The 26,686-nt window shown below is 40.4% G+C and overlaps 1 protein-coding gene across 2 annotated transcripts in view; it reads left to right on the forward strand.

The window, feature by feature from the left end:
• Positions 1 to 26,686, forward strand: part of LOC109567083 (ATP-binding cassette sub-family C member 4-like) — a 206,945-nt gene that overhangs the window by 154,028 nt on the left and 26,231 nt on the right. For both annotated transcript variants that reach the window (XM_070800398.1, XM_070800397.1), the window contains 3 exons: positions 16,217 to 16,306; positions 21,001 to 21,173; positions 21,609 to 21,714. In XM_070800398.1, coding sequence (XP_070656499.1) covers positions 16,217 to 16,306; positions 21,001 to 21,173; positions 21,609 to 21,714 — 369 coding nt within the window. The remainder of the gene's footprint in view (positions 1 to 16,216; positions 16,307 to 21,000; positions 21,174 to 21,608; positions 21,715 to 26,686) is intronic.

Genomic DNA, 26,686 nt, shown 5'->3' on the forward strand with positions numbered 1-26,686 from the left:
ATACTTGTCAATACTAGTCAAGGCTATGGTTTTTCCAGTAGGCATGTATGGATGTGAGAGTTGGACTATAAAGAAAGCTGAGCACAGAAGAATTGATGCTTTTGAACTGTGGTGTTGGAGAAAACTCTTGAGAGTCCCTTGGACTGCAAGGAAATCCAACCAGTGCATCCTAAAGGAGATCAGTCCTGGGTGTTCATTGGAAGGACTGATGACCCAAAGGGATGGTATGGGGAGGGAGGTGGGAGAGGGGTTCAGGACGGGGAACACATGTACACCCATGGAGGATTCATGTTGATGTATGGCAAAACCAATACAATATTGAAAAGTAATTAGCCTCCAATTATGTAAATTTATATTAAAAAAAAAGAAACTGAAACTCCAATATTTTGGCCACCAGATGCGAAGATCTGACTCTTTTGAAAAGACCCTGATGTTCGGAAAGTTTGAAGGGAGGATGAGAAGGGGACGACAGAGGATAAGATGGTTGGAAGGCATCACCTACTCAATGGACATGAGTTTGGGTAAACTCTGGAAGTTGGTGATGGACAGGGAGGCCTGGCATGCTGCGGTTCATGGGGTCGCAAAGAGTCGCACACGAGTGAGCGACTGAATTGATACTGGGTATTAGATTCATAACTTAGTGATTATAGTAGGAAATAATAGATGATCAAAACCATGCACAGGAAAAAGAAATACAAAAAAGCAAAATGGTTGTCAGAAGAGGTCTTACAATAACTGAGAAAAGAAGAGAAGCTAAAAGCAAAGGAGAAAAGGAAAGATATACCCATTTGATTGCAGAGTTCCAGAGGATAGCAAGGAGAGATAAGAGAACCTTTTTAAGAATACAGTGCAAAGAAATAGAGGAAAACAACAGAATGAGAAAGACTAGATATCTCTTCAAGAAAATTAGAGATACCAAGGGAATATTTCATGCAAAGATAGGCACAGTAAAGGACAGAAATGGTATGGATCTAACAGAAGCAAAAGATATTAAGCAGAGGTGGCAAGAGTACACAGAAGAACTATACAAAAAAGACCTTAATGACCTGGATAATTGTGATGGTATATCACTCACCTAGAGCCAGACATACTGAAGTGTGAAGTCAAGTGGGCCTTAGGAAGAATCACTATGAAAAAAAGTAGTGGAGGTGATGGAATTCCAGCTGAGCTATACCAAAGCCTCAAAGATGATGCTGAAAAAGTGTGGCACTCAATATGCCAGCAAATTTGGAAACTCAGCAGTGGCCACAGGACTGGAAAAGGTCAGTTTTCATTCCAATCACAAAGAAGGGCAATGCCAAGAAATGTTCAAACTAATGCACAATTGTACTCGTTTTACATGCTAGCAAAATAATGCCGAAAACCCTTCAAGCTAGGCTTCAACAGTATGTGAACCAAAATCTTCTGTCCAAGCTGGATTTAGAAAAGGTGGAGTAACCAGAGATCAAATTGCTAACATCCATTGGGTCATAGAGAAAGCAAGAGAATTCCAGGGAAACGTCTGCTTCACTGACAATACTAAGGACTGTGTAGATCACAACAAACTGTGGAAAATTCTTAAGGAGATGGGAATGCCAGGCCACCTTACCTGCCACCTGAGAAACCTATATGCAGGTCCAGAAGCAACAGCTAGAACTGGACATGGAACAACAGACTGGTTCCAAATAGGAAAAGGAGTATGTCAAGGCTGTATATTGTCACCCTGCTTATTTAACTTATATACAGGGTACATCATGTGAAATACCAGACCGGATGAAGCACAAGCTGACATCAAGATTGCTAGGTTCCAAATAGGAAAAGGAGTATGTCAAGGCTGTATATTGTCACCCTGCTTATTTAACTTATATACAGGGTACATCATGTGAAATACCAGACCGGATGAAGCACAAGCTGACATCAAGATTGCTAGGAGAAATATCAATAACCTCTGATATGCAGGTGACACCACCCTTATGGTAGAAAATGAAGAGGAACTAAAGAGCCTCTTGATGAAGGCAAGAGTGAAAGTGAAAGAGGAGAGTGAAAAAGCTGACTTAAAACTCACATTCAAAAAACAAAGATCATGGCATCTGGTCCCATCACTTCATGGGAAATAGATAGGGAAACAATGGAAACAGTGACAGACTTTAGTTTTTTGGGCTCCAAAATCACTGCAGATGGTGACTGCAGCCATGAAATTAAAAGAAGTATGCTCCTTGGAAGAAAAGCTATGACTAACCTAGATAGCATATTAAAAAGCAGAGACATTACTTTGCCTACAAAGGTCTGTGTAGTCAAAGCTCTAATTTCTCCAGTAGTCATGTATGGATGTGAGAGCTGGACAGGCTGAGCACCAAATAACTAATGCCTTCCAACTGTGGAGGTGGAGAAGACTGTTGAGAATCCCTTGAACAACAAGGAGATCAAACCAGTCAATCCTAAAGCCAATCAGTCCTGAATATTCATTGGAAGGACTAATGCTGAAGCTGAAGCTACAGTACTTTGGCCACCAAATGCAAAGAGCTGACTCATTGGAAAAGACCCTGATGCTGAGAAAGATTGAAGACAGGAGGAGAAGGAGACAACAGAGGATGAGATGTTTGGATAACATCACCGACTCAGTGGAGTTTGAGCAAACTCTGGGAGATGGTGAAGGACAGGGAAAGATGGCATGCTGCAGTCCATGGGGTGGCAGAATCAGACATGACTGCATGACTTGAAGAATAACAAGAGAAGAATGAAGTTAAATTCCCAAGATTTATGTTTTGATTGTACCCATCTCTGAAATGGGCCAGATGAAATTAGTTTTAGAAATAATTAGCATGTCTGCAAATTACTTTTATGTCCATGGATGAAAGTATCTATAAATGTGCCCTGTTAACGCTTCTTGATAAGAAAAGATTGTGTGCTTGTGTAGGTAAAAGTACTCTCTATATAAAGATATAACACTGGATGATTCTTGGCTCTGCATGTAATGTTTTGGCAGTACATCTGAGCAAAGACTAAACATCCCTTGACATCACTAGGTTTTGGATTTGCTCTATCAGTTTCCATTCTACCTTTGTGCCTGCTTTGTGTACACACTCAGAGAGTTTCCTTACAGAACATTATTAAGCTTTGTATCCATGTAGATAATAATTGCCAACCATTGTAAACACAGAACATTTATTTATTTTTGTTTCACTTTATATGCACTTTATATTCACTCCAATGCACAGTATTGGTTGACTCAAGAGAAAGAATCTGAAGAGATCCTGCAATGTGTAAATGGTCCAAGGAAGTCATTCAGGAGGCAGCCAGTGATTGAATGTTTAAGAGTGGAGACCAAGTATCAACATGACCCACATTTTTATTTCTACTCTGCCCCATCTGACTATGGGTCCTTGATGAAATCATTCAGCTTCTAAGGTTCATAGTCCTGGTCCTTAAACCAGTTCTAGAAATTACTGCTGCACAGATTTGTTGTGAAGATATAACTGGATAAGAAAACAGTTGTGGCCCATTTCTAGTTCTTAGGAATCCTCAGTCAGTAGTAGCTATTACTATCCTTAAGGATCAGGGCATTGACCTTTCCAATAACTTCTAGTTAAGTAGAAAGAGTAACACATTCTGTACTGATTTTGCTGTTTAATTTCTGTTTATATTTTTGTGGTTTTGGGTGATTTTCTTTACATGTATTGTTTATAGTGTAAAGAGCATTGTTTATATAAATTTAAAGAGTGAAGGGAAAACAGATTAGCAAATTAGGAGTTTTAGGGAAAGGCAAGACAGAAAAATCTGTCTTTCCATAAGAAACAACAGGAGAGAATATCACTTCCTTTTTATCTTTTGATATCTGACTCCCGTCCCATAACTTTCTTTCCAGCCCCCCACTCTGTACCCACTCATACTTCCCAGCCCTCCATGAAGATTTCTGTTTTGCCCTCCCCACATTCTTGACTATTTTCTTCTTCTCCTTGAGGACAGGACCTCTGTGTCTCATTTCTGTTGCTCTAGTGTTTGTTGCAGGCCCTGAAAAGTTACACAAGTATTAATAATAATCCCTAACATTTGTGGAATCCTTAGCTCGGAAGTTGGTGATGGACAGGGAAGCCTGGTGTGATGCAGTCCATGGAGTCACAAAGAGTTGGACAGGACTGAGTGACTGAACTGAACTGAACTAACATGTTTTAACATGTTCCCTCGTTCATGGTTGGTAAATAATCTGGCTGCAGTGTGGGAGACCTGGGTTGTATCCCTGGGTTGGGAAGATCCCCTGGAGAAGGGAAAGGCTACTCACTCTAGTATTCTGGCCTGGAGAATTCCATGAACTGTATAGTCCATGGGGTCACAAAGAGTTGGATACAACTCAGTGATTTTCACTTTAACATGTTTTATCCTCTTACCATCTCCCACTTTTTGCTCACAAGAATTCTATGGTTATCCTCATCTTACAGATTTTAAAACTGAAGCACTCGAAACTTAACTTACCACGGGGCAAAGCCTGGACTTTAATTTAGAGAGATTCCCAACTCCACAATCCAGCAGGAGAAAATTTGATACTGTGTTTACTTGAAGTTACTTGTCTCAGAGCAGAAAACTTAGAATCCTCTTTCCCCAAACAAATAGGAAGCAGTGATGCTTGTTTTCTCAACACCTTGATTTAGGAGTCCTAGGAAGCTGAGCTCAGGCTCTGCCAAGGAGGAGCCTAGTGCTGTTTCTTTGAGTTGCCCCACTTAGGTGATCCAGGTCTGCATCATCTTCTCTGACTCCCTCTGCCCTGTGATCCTGTGATCAGCAGCAGATTTCAGGGTGGTCTCTCTCTCCCCCATCACTATGGACCCCACCATGAACAGGTCAGAAATGGGGAGATGTGATAGCAACAAGGACTTGCCTAGAAACCAGAGGCAGGGGAGTGGTGACATAGACCATCCATCCTGAAGTCCTAGGGGGAACTTTCAAAGACAAATACTACATAATCTTAGGAAGGTACTCCTCAATTTGTGTTCAAAATTTCAGGAAAAGCAAAATATGAAAGTACTTCCTAGATGATTTCCTTAAGTGGAACAGGTAGCTGAAGTCTGTGCATCCTTTGCACTAGAATGTGAAGTAGCTAGGTATATTCCCCAGAAAGAACACTAAGGTGAGATTATATTCAGGGAGTAGCTGCTTATCTGGAAGGATCTGGAAAATGAATTTCAAAACTTCTTTGGATGATACTCTACACATAGAACCCTTTATGCTGTTGGCACAAAGATGTTTTCAATTGAAAAGAGAGTGCCTGTGAATTCAATATTGATGATTGTAGCCTAAAGGTTGGCACAGATCAACAGCATCTTTATCATAGTTAAATAGATTCATTTTTATATTTGGTAGATTTTTTTTCTTTTAAATCAAAGCAAAAGCTAAGTATTTTTTACACAGCCCATTCTGCTCTTTGGTATTTCCATTCCCTGAGTTTTCTTCAGTCATTGAAGAAGGTGAACCAGAGCTGTTCTGACTTCTCTGATATATTCTTGATATACTTTAGTGGAGGGCAGTTTCTTGCTTTGGGACTGAAATGATGAGGATAAAGATTGTGCTTTATCTCCTTTATTTGTAATCACTTGTATGGTTTTTGTCTTGGTCCTGGAAAACCAGGAAAGAAAACCTGGTTTTCTTTCTGTTTTTTGTTGTTGTTAAGAACAAATCTCAAAAAGAGAAGAGGTAGATGTGCTGTTACTAGTAAAGAAATACAACTAGATTCTAGCCTAATGCAGTTTGCCCTTTGTTTCCAACACTGAAATCTTAGTTAAAAATCCCTGAAACTGTTCTCTGGAGCTCTTGAGGATTTTACAAGGCTTAAATTAGATTTCCTTTGTTAGTTAACAGTGTGCTTTTCTTCTGAATATGGATGATAACCAGTTCATTGAGAGGCTACAGGATTAAAAATGAAAGGTGGTTGGGGGAAACCAAGATTTAAAGTGATTTTAGGTTATTCTCTTTTGCTTGAAACAGAGAGATAAGCTGCTCCTTAAGAAAGGTCCCCAGATTAGAAATGAGAACATAGCCCTTAGGACTTGGGGAAACATCAGCAGTAGCTGCTCTTTGTATACTTTAGCTGAGGGCAGGTTCTTGCTTTGGGATTGAAATGATGAGGATAAAGATTGTGCTTTACCTGCCTCGTTTGTAACCACTTGTATGGTTTTTGTCTTGGTTCTGGGTCATTTTAAGCTTCAGTTAGTGGGTAGGGTTTCTTTTCAACATAGTTTATAGTCTTTCTTCCAGCAGCATATACAAAGGTCCAGTAAGACTGCAGTTTTCAGTCTGCAGTTGTGTTGAAGGTTTATCAATTTATTGCCCTAAATGCTCTGATTCAGAGTGGCTATTTTTGGGTCACACACCTAAAATGACCTTGTATTATGTTTGTAACAAAGGAAAAAATCAATACTGAATATGACACAGTGAATTACATTTTCAAAAGTATAATCTTTAAACCATGATGAAAAAATAGTTCGGAAACTAATGTTTCATTTAAATTGTTACACTGAATAAGCATGTTTTCCTGACTGTTGTGCCAGCCAACCCTTATTAATTGAGGTTTATTTGTACTTTCAGAAAAAAATATACATGGGCCAATAAATGTAGTGTATATTTACATGAAGGTTGTATGTCCTACTGTTGCAGGAAGGTGGACCCCTTCCAGGGCCTGAAACTGGGCTCTTGTCTAACACTAGGAAGTGAATTGTCTGAGGAGACACATGTGCTGAGAAAGCAAGATATTTTATTGGGAAAGGGCGTCTGAATGGAAAGCAGTAGGGTAAGGGAACCCAGGAGAACAGCTCTGCCATGTGGCTTGCAGTCTCAGGTTTTAAGGTGACACGATTAGTTTCTGGGTTGTCTTTAGGCAATCATTCTGACTCAGAGTCCTTCCTGGTGGTGCACGCCTTGTTCAGCCAAGATGGATGCCAGAGAGAAGGATTCTCGGAGGTGGTTGGAGGACATGTGGTGTCTCCTTTTAACCTTTCCCAAACTCGTCTGGTTGGTGGTGGCTAATGTTCCTTACCAGGACCTCATGCAAATGGTTACTATGGTGCCTGGCCAGGGTAGGTGGTTTCAATCAGTGTGCTTCCCCTAACACTATCATAAATCTCTATACTGTTGTGTCCTTCAGTGTAAACATTTGTACAATTATTTATGAAATTAGTTTATTTTCATGATTACTTAGAGGTAGGTACTTTAAATAATATCTGAGAAATGGCCATTGGGAATTCCCAGGTGCTCTAGTGGTTAGAACTCTGTGCTCTCACTGCTGTGGCCCTGGTTCAATCCCTGGTTGGGAAACTCGGATCCGACAAGCTGCGTGGTGCTGCCAAAAAAAAAAAAAAGATCATTAATTTGACCTTATCTGCCCTTGCAGTATGTGTATACTATGAGCAGTTACAGAGAAGGCAATGGCATCCCACTCCAGTACTCTTGCCTGGAAAATCCCATGGACGGAGGAGCCTGGAAGGCTGCAGTCCATGGGGTCGCTGGGAGTCGGACACTACTGAGCGACTTCACTTTCAATTTTCACCTTCATGCATTGGAGAAGGGAATGGCAACCCACTCCAGTGTTCTTGCCTAGAGAATCCCAGGCACGGGGGAGCCTGGTGGGCTGCCGTCTATGGGGTCGCACAGAGTCGGACATGACTGAAGTGACTTAGCAGCAGCAGCAGCAGTGAGCAGTTTTATTAGCTTTTATCTGGTGAGTGATGAAAGAAGAATGAGTAGAAACCAAAGTGAACACCACGCATAAAACACATTCACATATTCAAATAAATATTGTTCACAAATGGCCTGCTGATTTCAAGCAAAATAGAGCTTCAATCAGTTACTATTTTTATAAGCCATTATTTTCATTCAACACGTTTCATTAAAGTTTTGCTGATTTTTGGGAAATATACATTTGGCATGTCATAACAAAGAGAAATATTCTTATTTTCTAAATTATGTTCTTCCATCTAATAATGCTAAATAAGCCCGCATAATTGCCAAATAGATCCTTTTAGACTGACAGTGTAGACTTAAGTGAGAGCACATATTGCAATGGGAAAATGCTGAAACGATTTTTTTTTTCCAAAGTGTGTGCCAATCAGCAGTGGTTTGGTGATAATTAGCAGAATCTTTTTAGGGCCTACAGAGTGTCTAGGGGCTCTGTTTAAAGCTCAGCATGAAGCAGCTGCAGATGTTGGTCAGGGGCTCAGAAGTGAGGGACTTCTTCTGCTGCAAAGAATCCAATTTTAGTCTCCTAGTCTTTGATGAGCTTCGTCTGCTTCAAGGAGTTTCCTAAAGAGAAGGTGAAGTGAAGTGAAATGCAAGTCATTCAGTCATGTCTGACTCTTTGTGACCCCATAGACTATGCAGTCCATGGAATTCTCCAGGCCAGAATACTGGAGTGGACTTTCCCTTCTCCAGAAAGATAAGGTGAGGGAGGTGACAATAGAGAGGGACCCTGATTACAAAATAGACCCTGATTACAAACTAGACCCTGATTGAAATTTTTTTTAAGTCTTTATTAAATTTGTTGCTATATTGTTTCTGCTTCATATTCCTGGTTTTGGCCACAAGGCAGATGGAATCTTAACTCCCTCACCAGAGATCAAACCAGCAACCCCTGCATTGGAAGGTGAAGTCTTAACCACTGGACCACCAGGGAAGTCCCCCTGATTGAACTTTGAGTGGGGTCTTTATGCCTGTTCTCTGAAACCACCAAATGTGTTAATGTGTTGTTGTTGTTGTTCAGTCACTCAGTCATGTCCAGCTCTTTGTGACCCCATGGGCTGTAGCAGGGTAGACTCCTCTGTCCATGAGATTTCCCAAGCAAGAATACTGCCATTTCCTTCTCCAGGGGATCTTCCCAACCCAGGGATCAAATGCTCTCCTGCACTGGCAGGTGGATTCTTTACCACTGAGCAACCATCCACCTTTTAAAAACAAAGCAATTTAATTTTTTTTCATAAATTAGCATAGGTAACACCTCTGTAGAGTATACTTTGAAAACCAGATGGCACTTTATCAAACGCTAGACCTCTTATGGGATGTGAATTTGCCCTTTGAAAGGAGCCTGAAGGAAAATATGTTCAGGTCACATAAGCTATGACGGGCAAAGAAACATTCTTGTAGTTATAAGCAAAAAGGTCTGGTCTCTCTTCTCCTGGTTGGGCTCAAAGCTGGTTCCTTTAGGTGGCCTCTTTCAGTCCCTTTATCTCCTCAAACACTAGTTCTCAAAAAGTCTCTCATCTTGAGCCCAGAGCAGAATCTTGTCCATAGTTTAGATTCACGAGGGAAAGCAGAGGAGAGTCAGAGGAGAGGGATGAATATTGGGCACCAGCCTCCCCTTGCTTGGCCATGTCATTTGTGTAAACCTCATGTTAAGTAGCTAAAAGAAGAGAAATCATCTGGCTTGTTAGAATCTTAGAGTTGAAAATTAGAAAGAATAATAACTTGTTGTTGTTGTTGTTTAAATCTGAGGCAGAATGGTATTCCTCTGATCAGGAACTCTTACCATGCTTAGATGGTTGTTTATTCTTTGACCCTAAATTCAAGTTTTAAAGAAACCTTAAATTTGGTCTCAGGATTTTTCAGTTCAAGTCACTAATTTTGACATGTCACATGGCCACTGATTTTCATTGCTTTTTGGGTGGGGGTGTATCAGCCACTTAATCAACCTTCTGCAAATGAAGGTTAAAGTTAAATGTCTTTTTTTTTTAATTTTATTTTAAACTTTACATAATTGTATTAGTTTTGCCAAATATCAAAATGAATCCATCACAGGTATACATGTGCTCCCCATCCTGAACCCTCCTCCCTCCTCCCTCCCCGTACCATCCCTCTGGGTCATCCCAGTGCACTAGCCCCAAGCATCGGAGGCTAATTACTTTACAATATTGTGTTGGTTCTGCCACACATCAACATGAATCCACCATGGGCGTACACTAATTTTAGATTTTGCTTAGAGATGCATCTTTTTTTGGTGGCACACAGTGTGTTTTCTGCATCCATTTCTCTCTCACCAAACTTGAAACAAAGATAACAGGGAGGAAAGGTAGAAGAGGCTGAGTGTCATTCTTCTTCATGGCTAGGGAAAAGAAATGTCTGTCTTCTTCATGTTTCTTCTGAGGCTTTTATGAATTGAGGAGAAACAGTGCAATTTGAGGCTGGCGATTCCGAGCAGTTCTGGGCACTTGTGGAAGACTCAGATTTCCTCTTGTTCCCACATGAGTGTATCCCCATGTTCTGCACTCTTCACTGAAAGGAGCCAATTTCACTTTTTTCTGCTGTGTATATTCTGTGGCCTGGCTTATTAGAGCCTTCCAGAAGAAAACTTAAATGGCTTACATGAGCTTATGTATAAGATTCTCTCCTGAAACCCAGAAAGATATTTTATTTCCAGAGTAATTTACTTATGGCTCCTCCTAAAGTAGAGGAATAGGAAGAACTATTTAAATTAAAATAATTTTATTATGACACAGGTCACAGTAGGTTTCAAGTCATCCTGACCTTGCAGTCAGTAATGAGGTTCTGTGAGGCAGGTCATCTGACACACAGGTGAGAGAAGTGGGGACCAGCTGATGCAGACTCAAAGGTGATCTCTACATGGACAGAAGAGCCTTCACTTCAGTTCAGTCACTCAGTTGTGTCTGACTCTTTGTGACCCCATGGACTGCAGCACACCAGGCTTCCCTGTTCATCACCAACTCCCAGAGCTTGCTGAAACTCATGTCCATCGAGTTGGTGATGTCATCCAACCATCTCATCCTCTGTCATCTCATTCTCCCCTTGCCTTCAATCCTTCCCAGAATCAGGATCTTTTCCAAGGAGTCAGTTCTTTGCATCAGGTGGCAAAAGTATTGGAGTTTCAGCTTCAGCATCAGTCCTTCCAATGAATATTCAGGACTGATTTCCTTTAGGATGGACTGGTTTGATCTTGCAGTATAAGGGACTCTCAAGAGTCTCCTCTAACACTATAGTTCAAAAGCATCAATTCTTCAGCCCTAAGAGGAGCCTTGCTGCTGCTAAGTTGCTTCAGTTGTGTCTGACACTGTGCGACACCATAGACAGCAGCCCACTGTCCCTGGGATTCTCCAGGCAAGAGTACTGGAATGGGTTGTCATTTCCTTCTCCAATGCATGAAAGCGAAAAGTGAAAGTGAAGTCGATCAGTCATGTCTGACTCTTCACGACCCCATGGACTGCAGCCTACCAGGCTCCTCCGTCCATGGGATTTTTCAGGCAAGAGTACTGGAGTGGGTTGCCATTAGGCCCCAGTAATTGACATTCTCCTTGCATGTGTGGAGACGTTTCATTTACACATGTGGAAAGATTCCAGATCCTGGGAAGACAGTTTTACCAGCAGAGAAAATAGCCTGATCTTTATTCTTCAGTGCCAATGTGAAACTATTTAATAGTTCTGCTTTGAGGCACAAACCTGAAAGGTTATGGCTGTGAGCTGTGAACGTTGCCAGTATTCTTGGTCTCCAGATGAGAGAATTTCAATCCAGGACCAAAGACAACCACTTTTGACCACTCAGAGCTTTTGTGTAGCAGTATTTTTTTTAACGTAAAAGGGATACAGAAAGCTTCCAGCAAAAGGCGCTGGAAGGGCTTAGGAGAGTACCCACTTGCTAGTCTTTAGCAAGGCATTATATATTGTTCAGATGAGTTCAGTTCAGTTCAGTTGCTCAGTCCTGTCTGACGCTTTGCGACCCCATGAATTGCAGAACACCAGGCCTCCCTGTCCATCACCAACTCCCGGAGTTCACACGTTCATCGTGTCAGTGATGCCATCCAGCCATCTCATCCTCTGTCGTCCCCTTCTCCTCCTGCCCCCAGTCCCTCCAATCATCAGAGTCTTTTCCAATGAGTCAACTCTTCGCATGAGGTGGCCAAAGTACTGGAGTTTCAGATTTAGCATCATTCCTTCCAAGGAACACCCAGGACTGATCTCCTTTAGGATGGACTGGTTGGATCTCTTTGCAATCCAAGGGACTCTCAAGAGTCTTCTCCAACACCACAGTTCAAAAGCAGGAATTATTCAGTGCTCAGCTTTCTTCACAGTCCAACTTTCACATCCATACATGACAACTGGAAAAACCATAGCCTTGACTAGACAGACCTTTGTTGGCAAAGTAATGTCTCTGCTTTTGAACATGCTATCTAGGTTGGTCAAAACTTTCCTTCCAAGGAGTAAGCATCTTTTAATTTCATTGCTGCAGTCACCATCTGCAGTGATTTTTGAGCCCCCCAAAATAAAGTCTGACACTGTTTCCACTGTTTCCCCATATATTTCCCATTAAGTGATGGGAGCAGATGCCATGATCTTCATTTTCTGAATGTTGAGCTTTAAGCCAACGTTTTTCTTCTCCTCTTTCACTTTCATCAAGAGGCTTTTGAGTTCCTCTTCACTTTCTGCCATAAGGGTGGTATCATCTGCATATCTGAGGTTATTGATATTTCTCCCAGCAATCTTGATTCCAGCTTGTGCTTCCTCTAGCCCAGCATTTCTCATGATGTACTCTGCATATAAGTTAAATAAGCAGGGTGACAATGTACACCCCTGATATACTCCTGTTCCTATTTGGAACCAGTCTGTTGTTCCATGTCCAGTTCTAACTGTTGCTTCCTGACCTGCATATAGGTTTCTCAAGAGGCAGGTCAGGTGGTCTGGTATTCCCATCTCCTTCAGAATTTTCCACAGTTTATTGTGATCCACACAGTCAAAGGCTTTGGCATAGTCAATAAAGCAGAAATAGATGTTCTTCTGGAACTCTTTTGCTTTTTCCATGATCCAGCAGATGTTGGCAATTTGATCTCTGGTTCCTCTGCCTTTTCTAAAACCAGCTTGAACATCTGGAAGTTCACGGTTCATGTATTGCTGAAGCCTGGCTTGGAGAATTTTATACATTACTTTACTAACGTGTGAGATGGGTGCAATTGTGCGGTAGTTTGAGCATTCTCTGGCATTGCCTTTCTTTGGGATTGGAATGAAACCTGAGCTTTTCCAGGCCTCTGGCCACTGCTGAGTTTTCCAAATTTGCTGGCATATTGAGTGCAGCACTTTCACAGCATCATCTTTCAGGATTTGAAATAGCTCAACTGGAATTCCATCACCTCAACTAGCTTTGTTCGTCGTGATGCTTTCTAAGCCCCACTTGACTTCACATTCCAGGATGTCTGGCTCTAGGTCAGTGATCACACCATCGTGATTATCTGGGTCATGAAGATCTTTTTTGTACAGTTCTTCTGTGTATTCTTGCCTCCTCTTCTTAATATCTTCTACTTCTGTTAGGTCCATACCATTTCTGTCCTTTATCAAGCCCATCTTTGCATGAAATATTCCCTTGGTATCTCTGATTTTCTTGAAGAGATCTCTAGTCTTTCCCATTCTATTGTTTTCCTCTATTTATTTGCATTGATCTCTGAGGAAGGCTTTCTTATCTCTCTTTGCTATCTTTGGGACTCTGCATTCAGATGCTTATATCTTTCCTTTTCTCCTTTGCTTTTTTCTTCTCTGCCTTTCACAGCTGTCTGTAAGGCCTCCCCAGACAGCCATTTTGATTTTTTGCATTTCTTTTCCATGGGAATGATCTTGATCCCTGTCTCCTGTACAATGTCACGAACCTCCGTCCATAGTTCATCAGGCACTCTATCAGATCTAGTCCCTTAAATGTATTTCTCACTTCCACTGTATAATCATAAGGGATTTGATTTAGGTCACACCTGAATGGTCTAGTGGTTTTCCCTACTTTCTTCAATTTAAGTCTGAATTTGGCAATATGTGAGCTGCTAATCATAGATAAAAGAAACACCTCATGGCTGACTGAGAGAACTGTACCAGGCTCCTCTCCCATAACATATATTCTGAGATAGCATCTGCAGGAGGGGGAGCTGTCTCCCACCAAGGTGTCTCTGGGTGAGATAAATTGTATCCAAAAAGCAACTGACATCAGTTTTCAAAGAAAAGCTGGTTTCTATTATTTTATTTTTTAATATAAATTTATTTTAATTGGAGTCTAATTAGTTTACAATATTGTATTGTTTTTGCCACACATCAACATGAATCCACTATGGGTATACACGTGTTCCCCATTCTGAAGCCCCCTCCCACCTCCCTTCCCGTACCATCCCTCTGGGTCATCCCAGTGCACCAGCCCTAAGCATCCTGTGTCATGCATCGAACCTGGACTGGTGATTCGTTTCATATATGATATTATACATGTTTCAATGCCATCCTCCCAAATCATCCCACCCTCTCCCTCTCCCACAGAGTCCAAAAGACTGTTCTATACATCTGTGTCTCTTTAGCTGTCTCACATACAGGGTTATCGTTACCATTTTTCTAAATTCCATATATATGCATTAGTAGTCTGTATTGGTGTTTTTCTTTCTGGCTTACTTCACTCTGTATAATAGGCTCCAGTTTCATCCACTTCATTAGAACTGATTCAAATGTATTCTTTTTAATGGCTGAGTAATACTCCATTGTGTATATGTACCACAGCTTTCTTATCCATTCATCTGCTGATGGACATCTAGGTTGGTTCCATGCCCTGGCTATTATAAACAGTGCTGTGATGAACATTGGGGTACACATGTCTCTTTCAATTCTGGTTTCCTCGGTGTGTAAGCCCAGTAGTGGGATTGCTGGGTCATAAGGCAGTTCTATTTCCAGTTTTTAAGGAATCTCCACACTGTTCTCCATAGTGGCTGTACTAGTTTGCATTCCCACCAACAGTGTAAGAGGGTTCCCTTTTCTCCACACCCTCTCCAGCATTTATTGCTTGCAGACTTTTGGGTCACAGCCATTCTGACTGGCGTGAAATGGTACCTCATTGTGGTTTTGATTTGCATTTCTCTGATAATGAGTGATGTTGAGCATCTTTTCATGTGTTTGTTAGCCATCTGTATGTCTTCTTTGGAGAAATGTCTGTTTAGTTCTTTGGCCCATTTTTTGATTGGGTCGTTTATTTTTCTGGAATTGAGGTGCAGGAGTTGCTTGCATATTTTTGAGATTAGTTCTTTGTCTGTTTCTTCATTTGCTATTATTTTCTCGCATTCTGAAGGCTGTCTTTTCACCTGGCTTAGAGTTTCCTTTGTTGTGCAGATGTTTTTAATTTTAATTAGGTCCCATTTGTTTATTTTTGCTTTTATTTCCAATATTCTGGGAGGTGTGTCATAGAGGATCCTGCTGTGATTTACATCGGAGAGTGTTTTGCCTAAGTTCTCCTCAAGGAGTTTAATAGTTCCTAGTCTTATGTTTAGATCTTTAATCCATTTTGAGTTTATTTTTGTGTATGGTGTTAGAAAGTGTTCTAGTTTCATTCTTTTACAAGTGGTTGAGCAGTTTTCCCAGCACCACTTGTTAAAGAGATTGTCTTTTCTCCATTGCATATTCTTGCCTCCTTTGTCATTGCATTGAATCTATAGATTGCTTTGGGTAGTATACTCATTTTCAGTATATTGATTCTTCCAATCCATGAACATGGTGTATTTCTCCATCTATTAGTTTCCTCTTTGATTTCTTTCAGCAGTGTTTTATAGTTGAAAAACTGGTTTCTAAGAAAGACACATTGTTGCATTAATATTGCTTAAGATAGGATATTCCTTTGAGCAAAATATACTGTTTTGCTGAGCAGTTAATAGCTTGAGGGTTGAAAAAGTTAGTTTCAGATAGTCCCCATAGCAACACTGGATTTGAGAAACCTGCTATGCAAAGGAATGGTCCTTTTTGCCATCTCTCCATCTTTGAAGACCCTGGTTTCCCTGCCTGCCTACCTATTAACCCTTTCAAACCTCAACTAATCATGCTCTTGGTATTTCCTAGTATCACACAAGAATTGACAATTTATCTAGTGCTATTGGTGTAAAAATTTATTATTTTAAATAATAATAAATAATTATTCCTCAAATAATTATATCCCCATTTATTTTTTTATTAAGCAGGTATTACCAGTGAGGCATTGAAAAAAGTCAAATCTTCCTTTCTGTTCTTCAGATTTTTCTTAAGGTGACACAGCTCAGCCCTTTCTTTTTTTAGTATTCAATGGTCCAGAGGATATTTTGCAGCACAGTTTATACAACTGAAAATTATTTTAGAGATACTGTTTTTGTAAACAGGCATTTACAACCTTATTATTAAAGATTACATTGAATTTTTATTTTGTTCACTTTAATTCTGTATGTACTGAAATAAAATGGATAAAGTTGACTAATAACATTTACTATTTTGGGTTATTTAGGAACCTGTTTTATTCACGGGAACAATGAGGAAAAATCTGGATCCTTTTAATGAACATACAGATAAGGAACTGTGGAATGCCTTAGAAGAGGTAATTTATTAAATGTTATTAGTTTGTTAGCATCAGTATATGTGTGTGTACATTTATAGCACTGCAGGCAATTAAAGGGGAGCTTATCCATGTTACTGACTTTGATTACCTCCTAGCAAAACATTGATGACTTGTGTATTGATGATGAAAATCAAGAATATAATGCCTCATATTTCCACTGTAGCTTTTCCCCTAGAATCCAAAGCAACTAGACACATTACCTTGTCTTTGTGTTGTGTTGTGTTTAGTTCCATAGTCACATTTGACTCTTTGTGACTTCATGGACTGCAGCATGCTAGGCCTCCCTGTCCCTCACCATCTTCCAAAGTTTGCCCAAGTTCATGTCCATTGCATCAGTGATGCCATTCAGCCATTTCATCCTCTGATGCCTCTTCTGCTCTCAATTTTCCCCAGCATCAGGGACTTTTCCAATGAGTCAGCTGTTCACATCAGGTGACCAAAATACTGGAGCTTCATCTTCAGCATCAGTCCTTCCAATGAGTATTCAGGGTTGATTTCCCTTAAGATTGACTGGTTTGATCTCCTTGCTGTCCAAGGAGTCTTTTCTAGTACCACAGTTCAAAGGCATCGATTCTTTGGTGCTCTATCTTCTTTACAATCAAGTTCTCACATCCATGCGTGATGACTGGGAAGACCATAGCTTATACTATCAGATCAGATCAGATCAGTCATTCAATCATGTCCGACTCTTTGCAACCCCATGAATCGTAGCACGCCAGGCCTCCCTGTCCATCATCAACTCCCGGAGTTCACACAGACTCACGTCCATCGAGTCAGTGATGCCCTCTAGCCATCTCATCCTCTGTTGTCCCCTTCTCCTCCTGCCCCCAATCCCTCCCAGCATCAGAGTCTTTTCCAATGAGTCAAATCTTCGCATAAGGTGGCCAAAGTACTGGAGTTTCAGCTTTAGCATCATTCCTTCCAAAGAAATCCCAGGGCTGATCTCCTTCAGAATGGACTGTTTGGATTTCCTTGCAGTCCAAGGGACTCTCCAGAGTCTTCTCCAACACCACAGTTCCAAAGCATCAATTCTTCAGCGTTCAGCCTTCTTCACAGTCCAACTCTCACATCCATGCATGACCACAGGAAAAACCATAGCCTTGACTAGACAGACCTTTGTTGGCAAAGTAATGTCTCTGCTTTTGAACATGCTATCTAGGTTGGTCACAAGAAAGAGGCTGATACTCCCTGGTTTACTCAGAAAACCAATAAAGTCCTTGACACAGGACTTGCATCTCTCACGAAGGCACTGGGTGCCCTCTCTCGGGGGGTGAAGGCACAGGGTGCCTTCTCGAGAGAGTCTTAGAAGCCTGGGCAGGAGACTGAGCAAGACGAGTCTCTGTGCTCCAAGGAATCAGCCGAGGGGAGAGGGAAGGGGGGGAGGGAGGGAGAGAGAGAGGGAGGGGGAGAGGGAGGGAGAGAGAGAAAGAAGAGAAGAGAAGAGAAGAGAAAAGAAAAGACCGAAGCTCTGATGGAGCAAAGGTGCTTTAATGATTTTTCTGTGAGTATATATAGTCTGTAGTACAAGAAGTTTCTTTTGTCAATGATAAAGATCTGAAAACCAAATGTACAGTAACCAACCGTTACCAAGGGAACAAGGGATGATGATGGTCACAAGGTCAGGAGACAATCCATATCTCAAGAAAGGGGATGGAGACAAAGCAGTTTTGTCATAAAGAGAATGTTTACTAAAGGAGATTTAAGTCTATCTCACACAATGACCCCAGTTCCTGGGAGCAGCGTGCTGTTCCATTTAAAAAGAAACAAAGGACTTGTGAGAAACAGCACATAGGAATCCTGTTAAACATTCCCTGACACATGTCCATTTCCCAGGACCTTGTGTTTAGGTGAACGGGCTCCCTGCTTACTTCCTTTACTGCTGGTCCTGCTCTAGTAAAAGCTCTTCTCCATCTGTCGATTGCATTTCAGTGTCTCTTCCAGCCCACACCAGCCTTTCTTTGTGAAAAGTAGGAAGGTTCTACAAAATATGGAGACCATCTGACATCTCACAATCTCCTGTGAGGGGCATTGGCACCTGGCTAGTAGATACAGTATATGTAGTAGGTTACTCTGAAATCATGATAATAGAAGTGGTTGTCTTATAAATTCAGATTATTACTTTCAGTTTTGCTGTAGCTTATTACTTTCCCAAGCTCAAAAATAATCTCAAGCATTTTATACTGAGATTTTATAGTTTTCAATAGTATTATTCTCTCTGTTTTCCTTAAATTATACCTTTTTAAATGCCTTCCACAGTTACATTATGATGTTATTGTATCTTGAAGCCAGTTAATTGTTAGAAGAATATATATTTTTATACTTCCATTTAGTAAGAAAATAGTACTATATATAAATTATCTGTATGGATTTATTTCCTAATTTATAGGAGCAGATGTCACAAGAGAAGATGCACTTATAGCTTTATTCATACATCCAACAAATATTTATTGAGAGACCATTAGACAGGCATAGTTGCAGATTCTAGGATCATCACAGTCATCAAAATTGATAAAGCCTCTACCATTTAGCTTAAACTCTTGTGGAGAAGATGGAAAACCAGTCAATGCATGTGTAATAAAATCTCAGTGCTGATACATGTGAAGAAGAAAATAAAGCAGAACATGAAGAGAGGCCAGCTGACAGCATTATTAATAATGGGCAATATCTGTTGATTTCTTTGTACCAACCACTACAAACTCTACACATACTGATTCATTTTATACTCTGACGATGTTAGCAACTACATACCTTTATTATTTCATCTTCATGTTAGTCTCATTCTCACAGTCTCAGAAAGCAGTGTTTACTGGAAAACATTTTCACCTCACAAAAGCCTCAGTCCTTGTAGGCCGAAGTGGAAAACCTGAAGGAAAGTAAAAAAACAAAAAACAAACAAACAAAAAAACAGCTTAGTGATGAGATATCATCCAAAGTGAGAGCAAGCGTGACATTATTTCTTTAAAGTTAAGACATCAGTCTTATGAAAGACCAATTTGGTGTACAAAGATTACTAATGTCAGCTCAGAAGGAAAAGTGATAAAAGCTTTGCCGCTGTCACACCTTGGATTAGTCCCATCACTGGGTGCAGGTGTATGAATCTGTTTCATGGATAGAACACTAAGTCCTCTTCCTTGTAATGGAGGAAAGGGGGTGACTAAGCTGACATCTTCCATTTTATAATTTTCACCACAAGCACTTGCATCACAATCCAAATCTTACCCTTTAGATTCTGGAAATATCAATACCATACTTAATCCTAAATCAGAATTCCCTCTTTCTGAGCTTGAACTCCATCAGGAGCATAATTCAGGATCATGTTCATAGAACTACTCCAGCATTTAGGACACCATGAAAATGTTGCCCTTTCACCCCTAGTGTTTTGTTATTTGATGCTGTAATTCTGGGTCCCTGCTCACTGGCCATCACTCATCAATCTGTTGGTCTTTTAATCTGAAGTCTATTTACTTTTTGTTCTTTAACTTCAAGCATAGTATGGGTTTGGTTCTTATTCCATAATATTTCTCCAAAACAAATATTCATTGAAATGACTCCTACCAACCAGTGACTTTCAGATTATCTCTGGCAGTTAAAAGTTTGTTTTATTTAATCTTATGATTACAATTTTTAAAATTTTTTTATTGAAGGATAATTGCTTTACAGAATTTTGTGGTTTTCTGTCATACATCAACAAGAATCAGCCATAGGTACACTCATGTCCCCTCCCTCCCGAACCTCTCTTCCATCTCCCCCTGCAACCCACCCTTCAGCTTGATACAGAGCCCCTGTTTGAGTTCCCTGAGTTAGACAGCAAATTCCCGTTGGTTATCTATTTTACATATGGTATTGAAAATTTCCATGTTACTCTCTCCATACATCTCCCCTTCTCCTTCTTCTCCTCCCCGCCCCATGTCCATAGGTCTGTTCTCTATGTCTGTTTCTCTGAAACTGGAGCCTATTATACAGAATGATTGCAATTTTTTCAGAGTAGATTAATATAAACACCACCCATAGCCATAGTCTAGGGGAAATAAGATATTATGTTGTGTCCTGTTTTTCCTGAGTTTTCTCACTGCAAAACATTTATGACACTGAAGAAAATCCAGTTGACTGGAAAAACAGATATGGGGTTAAATTTTGGAAGGAACCAAAGCCAAAGTAGGCCCCAGGTTTAATAATATATGAGGTACAGTTTGCCATTGTTTGAATTTGTATTTTTTTAAACCTTTAGGTCTTCCAAAATGGCAAAGTACTGATAAGATTATATCTTTACACAACCATACTTCCTAAAATAATTTTGTTTAAAAAAAATTTCCCTTAGTGTACTAAGATCTAGAGAAAATATACTTTGGGAAAACTAAAGATCCTTTTAACTTTTCTGTTTAGATCAGATTGGGAGAAATAGCTTCATTTCTTGAGAGACTTCCTTAATTATCCCTGGTGGGGTTTCTGGTGGATGTCCTATGGCGGGGATAGGGGACACTGAGATCTTTCTGTCCTGAGTTGACTCCACCATCTTTCTCAGTGAATGCTCCTTGGAAGGAGCTCTCCCCATCAGGTGGCTGTACATGTAAGATACACAAGAAGTCCTGAGGATGTCAAAACTCTAGCATATTAGGCTTATCTCCTTCAACAGAAATTTGTGTAGGGAAATGTTCTTTTTTCTGTATCCACAGGTACAACTTAAAGAAACAATCGAAGGTCTTCCTGGTAAAATGGATACTGCCTTAGCAGAAACAGGATCAAATTTAAGTGTTGGACAGAGACAACTGGTGTGTCTTGCCAGAGTTATTCTCAAGACAAATCAGATATTGATTATTGACAAAGCCACATCGAATGTGGATCCAAGGTAAGGGGTTGAGGTCCATGAAACCTGGAATCTGAATTTTAAATGTGGTAAATGGAAAATGCTTGATGATGCTTAAAAATGTTTTCAAGTGTTCTCTTTGTCCCAAAGAAATATCTTGATAAGATTAATTCTATAAAACAAAGAAACTAAAGCATGTTATATGGTATTAATATTGTTATGAGACTTCCTATGAGAGCAAAATTCCTAAATGTAGCTTCTGATAATTTCAAGCTTTCAAGGGAAGAATATTTCCCATTGCTTTATGAAAAATGGTAAATTTGTAAGTAGACTTTTTATACTTAGTTTTTCAGAAACAAGATTAAGTCATAAAGCATGGATTAAAAAAAAAAAACATCATTATTATATATAATATTTTTAAGTCTTAAGTCTGGTTTTCCTGTCTTTACTAACTAAACTGAACTTCTTTGATTCCAGAACTGATGAGTTAATAAAAAAAGCAATCCATGAGAAATTTTCCCAGTGCACTGTGGTAACCATCACACACAGATTGAGCACCATTATTGACAGTGACAAGATAATGGTAAGAGCCTTACCTGTGGAATTTCAGTTATTTCCATTTTCGTTCAATTTTACAATATATCCTTCCTTGTAAAACATTATAGAAACCTCTAATAAGTTAACTTTCTCTTAATTTTTCTCCATTCCTGACAATAACTTGGGTACTTAATTATACCTTCAGAATGTACTATTAAATAATCATCCAATAATTGCATATTTTCATATTAAAAGTTTATTTACACTGTCATTTTTCTTAAAGATGGCCAACCATGAAAATATTCCAAATCCAAGATAAATCTCCATATTTCAGAGTAGTAGAACATGGTCATTTTTACTATGCCACAGTTGTTTCATTATTTTTAGATTACCATAATCAAAAACTGAGACCTTTGGGAATTCCATGCTCTCACTGCCAAGGACCAAGGATCCCTGGTTGGAGAACTAAGATCCCACAAGCCACATGGCATGGCAGATTAAAAGAAAAAAAAAATAGCCTTTTATTTAGATTACCAGGAGGCCATTGGCTAAAGTTGAAGAATTTCTTAGCTGTTGCTGTCAGAGGGAATTCCATGAGAAGAAAGGGCCTGGTGAGAAAAACAAAGTATTTTCACAGAAAGCACTTAATAAAGGAAATATGTCACATAGCAATTGGAGGGCTAGAAATGTTAGAAACATTGAGTTAATAATTTTAGCAGGCAGCTACTGTGTCCTAGGACAAATCTCCAGACCCAAGAACTCAAGAGGAGAGACCCTAATGAGTCGGTGCTCAGACCTCCATGGAGCAGTCACTGTCCAGATGCTGGTGATATTTGTGAGGGAGCAGGATGGGGCTGGTTCTCCACATGCTAATGGACCCTGGAATCTGGAGTCAGGTCCCACTGCTGAGGTGATGCTGCAGGATTAGCAGAAACTAGACACAGTCTGTTTGCTCTGTGAGTCCCTCTAGTGCTCCCTACTGGTTAGTGAGTGAAGTCGCTCAGTCGTGTCCGACTCTTTACGACCCCATGGACTGTAGCCTACCAAGCTCCTCTGTCCATGGGATTCTCCAGGCAATAGTCCTGGAGTGGATTGCCATTTCCTTCTCCAGGGGATCTTCCCAACCCAGGGCTGGAACCCGGGTCTCCTGCATTGTAGACAGATGCTTTATCTTCTGAGCCACCAGGTAACCTGGCGGCTACTGGTAGGATCTAACAAAGAGCCAGCTGGCCAAGAGTGGAAATGAAAGTCACTGGATCATGTCTGATTCTTTGTGACCCCATGGACTGTACAGTCTATAGACTTCTCTAGGTCAGAATACTGGAGGGGGTAGCTTTTCCCTTTTCCAGGGGATTTTCCCAACCCAGGATCGAGCCAAGTCTTCTGCATTGCAGGCCGATTCTTTCCAGCTGAGCCACAAGGGAAGCCCAAGAATCCTGGAATGGGTAGCCTATCCCTTCTCCAGGGGATCTTCCCGACCTAGGAATTGAACCGAGGTCTCCTGCATTGCAGGTGGATTCTTTACCAAATAAGCTGTCAGGGCAAAGTGTTTCTGAAATGTGATTTGCAAAGAGCCAGCCTCTTCATCACAAAAGTATAGAAAGAAAGTTAAGTCAGGGCTGAGAGACTGTAGATAAACAACTAGCAAGTCTCTTAAATAGTAGATCTGGACTCAGCACACAAAGCAGGCTCTAAGCTTTGGTGTTTGGATATCTGTCTAGTATCTTTCCTGTAACTTTGATTTGTTCTTTCTTCCTCAGAAATTACTATTTCCTTCCTTAGCTTTGTTTTCCTCCTTCCTCCCTCCTTTCCCCTTTTCTCTCTTTTTTCGACTTCTCTCTCTTTTTATTTTCCCTCTGTTGCTGAATTTCCATAAATCTTAGGACGTGGATTTATAAAATGACAAGGAAAACCATTCCTCAAAGAGAAAACTTTGGCTGCAAATAAGCCCTAAGGAATTCAAGTTGTTTTCAAGCGAATTCCCAGCCTGTGGAAACAAGCTAATATTATTCATTTTACAGATGCTAATTACTGTCACAAGATCCTGCAGTATCCAGTGTTGCTGATTAGAGATGAAGTAAATAGATAAGGAGAGCCTGCACAGTGCTTAAAAGGCAGCAGAGTCAACTTTTATTTCAATGGTCTATACTAAATAGGTCAGTCAGTATATACTAAACAGGTAATAATCAGTAATAAATGGTCAGTAATACTCAAACTTCCTTATGTCCAGGGATAATGGAGATGTCTCTTTTGACTTCTTGAGCAGTTCCTGGAATATCACCTCCTGCCTACTCCCCATGCATTGTCATGTGGGATCACCAGTGGGGACACTGAGTAAATACCAGACTGTCAGCCTCGAGGCTGTGCCTGTGGCCTCACTCCTGCGAGCTGGCCATACTTAGGAGTGAGTTCTGGAGAAGAAAATGACAAAAATGGGGCATCTGTAACCAAAGGGATGTTCTAGGCTCAAAGCAGTGTGTCTGGTCACCTGAACTGAAACATCTCAGTTAGAAGCAGGCCTCTCCTGCAGAGTTGTATGAGGGACCTGATGACATTCCAAGATTTTAGGACAATAACTTTGAAATGCCAACAACTTTGTTTAGCATCAAGCATCCTTAGTCCTTTGTTTTTGTTCTTGAGTGCTAGTTGGAAAAGTAACCTTTTATTTCTACTCTTTACCTGTCACTTTGTGATTCTCACATCTCAGCACTGTATTTTGCAGACTGCCCCCCAAAGGCATATTTCTTACACGAGGAATGATTGATGCTGTGAAATTTCCCTTTTGAAACCCTTTGTCAAGCTTTAGAGGCAGCAATAGAAAGATGACTTGATCTCTGGTGTGAATAAATTCTTTGTTTCTAAATGTACCCTGGAGATGTATTTTTGGGTTTTGGTATTACAGTGTTCATGGAAGCAGCTTCCTGTTACTACCTAATTCTTATACATGCTGTCACTTTGGAATGTAGCCTCTGTGGTAGCTCAGATGGTAAAGAATCTGCCTGAAAAGCAGGAGACCTGGGTTTGATCCCTGGGTCAGGAAGATTCCCTAAATAAGGGAATGGCAACCCACTCCAGTGTTCTTGCCTGGAAAATCCCATGGACAGAAGAGCCTGATGGGCTACAGTCCATGGGGTCACAAGGAGTCGGACACAAGTGAGCAACTGATACTTTCACTTTGGAATGTATGATTGGTTAAGGAAACAGTAAAAAGGACAGCATTTGGCAGACCTGTCAGTTGCTTAGTTCTAAGTCTTTATCTATCAGTACTTGATCCATAGTTGTAAATGTCTAGTTCACAAGTACCTCCTTAATCAATCATCTTTGTTGCCATTATCAAAATACGTCCATTTGTTTAATGTTTTACTTACCAGTCAGTTCAGTTCAGTTCAGTTCACTCAGTCATGTCCGACTCTTTGCCATCTCATGGACTGTAGCACGCCAGGCCTCCCTGTCCATCACCAACTCCTGGAGTTTACTCAAACTCATGTCCATTGAGTCAGTGATGTAACCTCAGATTTTTCCCTCTTTGTCAATATGTTCAACAAGTCCTTAACCTAGTTTTACAAAACAATTTACAGCCCAGCCCTCCCCCACATTTCTAGTTTTGTCCCTCTCTGCTCCCCCTCCTTCCTTCACAGCTAAAACCACACTGATGGTCTTTCAGGTCTGCAAATGCAGTCTATTACAGTGTGTGCTCTTCTCAGCTGTTGGTGGCTTAGACTAATGTCCCTGCAGTGGAAATGGTGAGATGGCTGGATTTGGGATAGTCTGTGAAGTGGAGCCAAGTGATGGACTGAACGTGGGATCTGAGGGAAGAGAAGGGAAATACAAGGGTTCTCTTTGGAGCCTGTGATGATGACCTTGTTTTCCATGGTGCCCTTGCCCTTCACTGTGGAGCTGACCTTCCTGCTTCTGTTTTGGGAGACCTTCAGTTTAAGGCTCTCTGGTCAGGTCATCAGTGATGTCACAAGGAGATCCCAGTAGGAGATGTAAATCTGGCCACTTGTTTACATCTTGGTCTGATCTGGTTGCAGCTGATGACTCCTCTGGTAGGAATAGAAACAAGAGACATGCATCCTGTAGCTTCAGGGCTGGAGAATCGTCCTCTGTTCTACACCCACCCCAGGTGTAAACCTTGTATTATTTTCTAGAGCTTTGGATTACCAGTTGACTTTCAATCAGCAAAAACACCATAAGCATTGTTCTTTCTCAAAACTTTGACTTGCAAGGCACCTATTTTTCTTGATTGAATTAGAAATACAGGAATATGGGGGATGGATAAATTAGGAATTTGGGATTAATAGATACACACTGCTGCTACTGCTACTGCTAAGTCACTTCAGTCATGTTCGACTGTGTGCGATACCATAGACAGCAGCCCACCAGGCTCCCCCATTCCTGGGATTCTCCAGGCAAGAACACTGGAGTGGGTTGCCTTTTCCTTCTCCAAAGATACACACTACTACATATAAACAACAGGACCTACTCTATAGCACAAGTAACTACTTTCAGTATCTTGTAATAACCTGTAATAGATAAAAATCTGAAAAAATATATAATCTGTCTCTCTATATATTTATATATGTACAACTGAATCACTTTGCTGTATACTTGAAACATTATAAATCAGCTATACTTCAGTTTAAAAAAAAGTAAAAAGAAATATAGGCATATCTTGTTTTACTGCACTTCACAGATATCGACTTTTTTTTTTTTTTTACACATTGGATGTTTGTCACAACCCTACATCAAGTAAGTCTATTGGTGCTATTTTTTAAAAACAACATTTGCTCACCCCAAGTCTCTGTGTCACATTTTGCTAATTCTCACAATATTTCAAAGTTTTTCACTATAATCAGTTTTTTATGGTGATCTGTGACCAGTGAACTTTAATGTTACTACTATAACTTACTGAAGGCTCAGATGATGTTTAGCATTGTTTAGCAGTAAAATATTTTAAAATTAAGGTCTGCACATTGTTTTTTCTTTCAGTCACAATGCTATTACACACTTGATAG

This window comes from Bos indicus, chromosome 12, assembly GCF_029378745.1.
Source record: "Bos indicus isolate NIAB-ARS_2022 breed Sahiwal x Tharparkar chromosome 12, NIAB-ARS_B.indTharparkar_mat_pri_1.0, whole genome shotgun sequence".
Lineage (NCBI taxonomy): Eukaryota > Metazoa > Chordata > Mammalia > Artiodactyla > Bovidae > Bos > Bos indicus.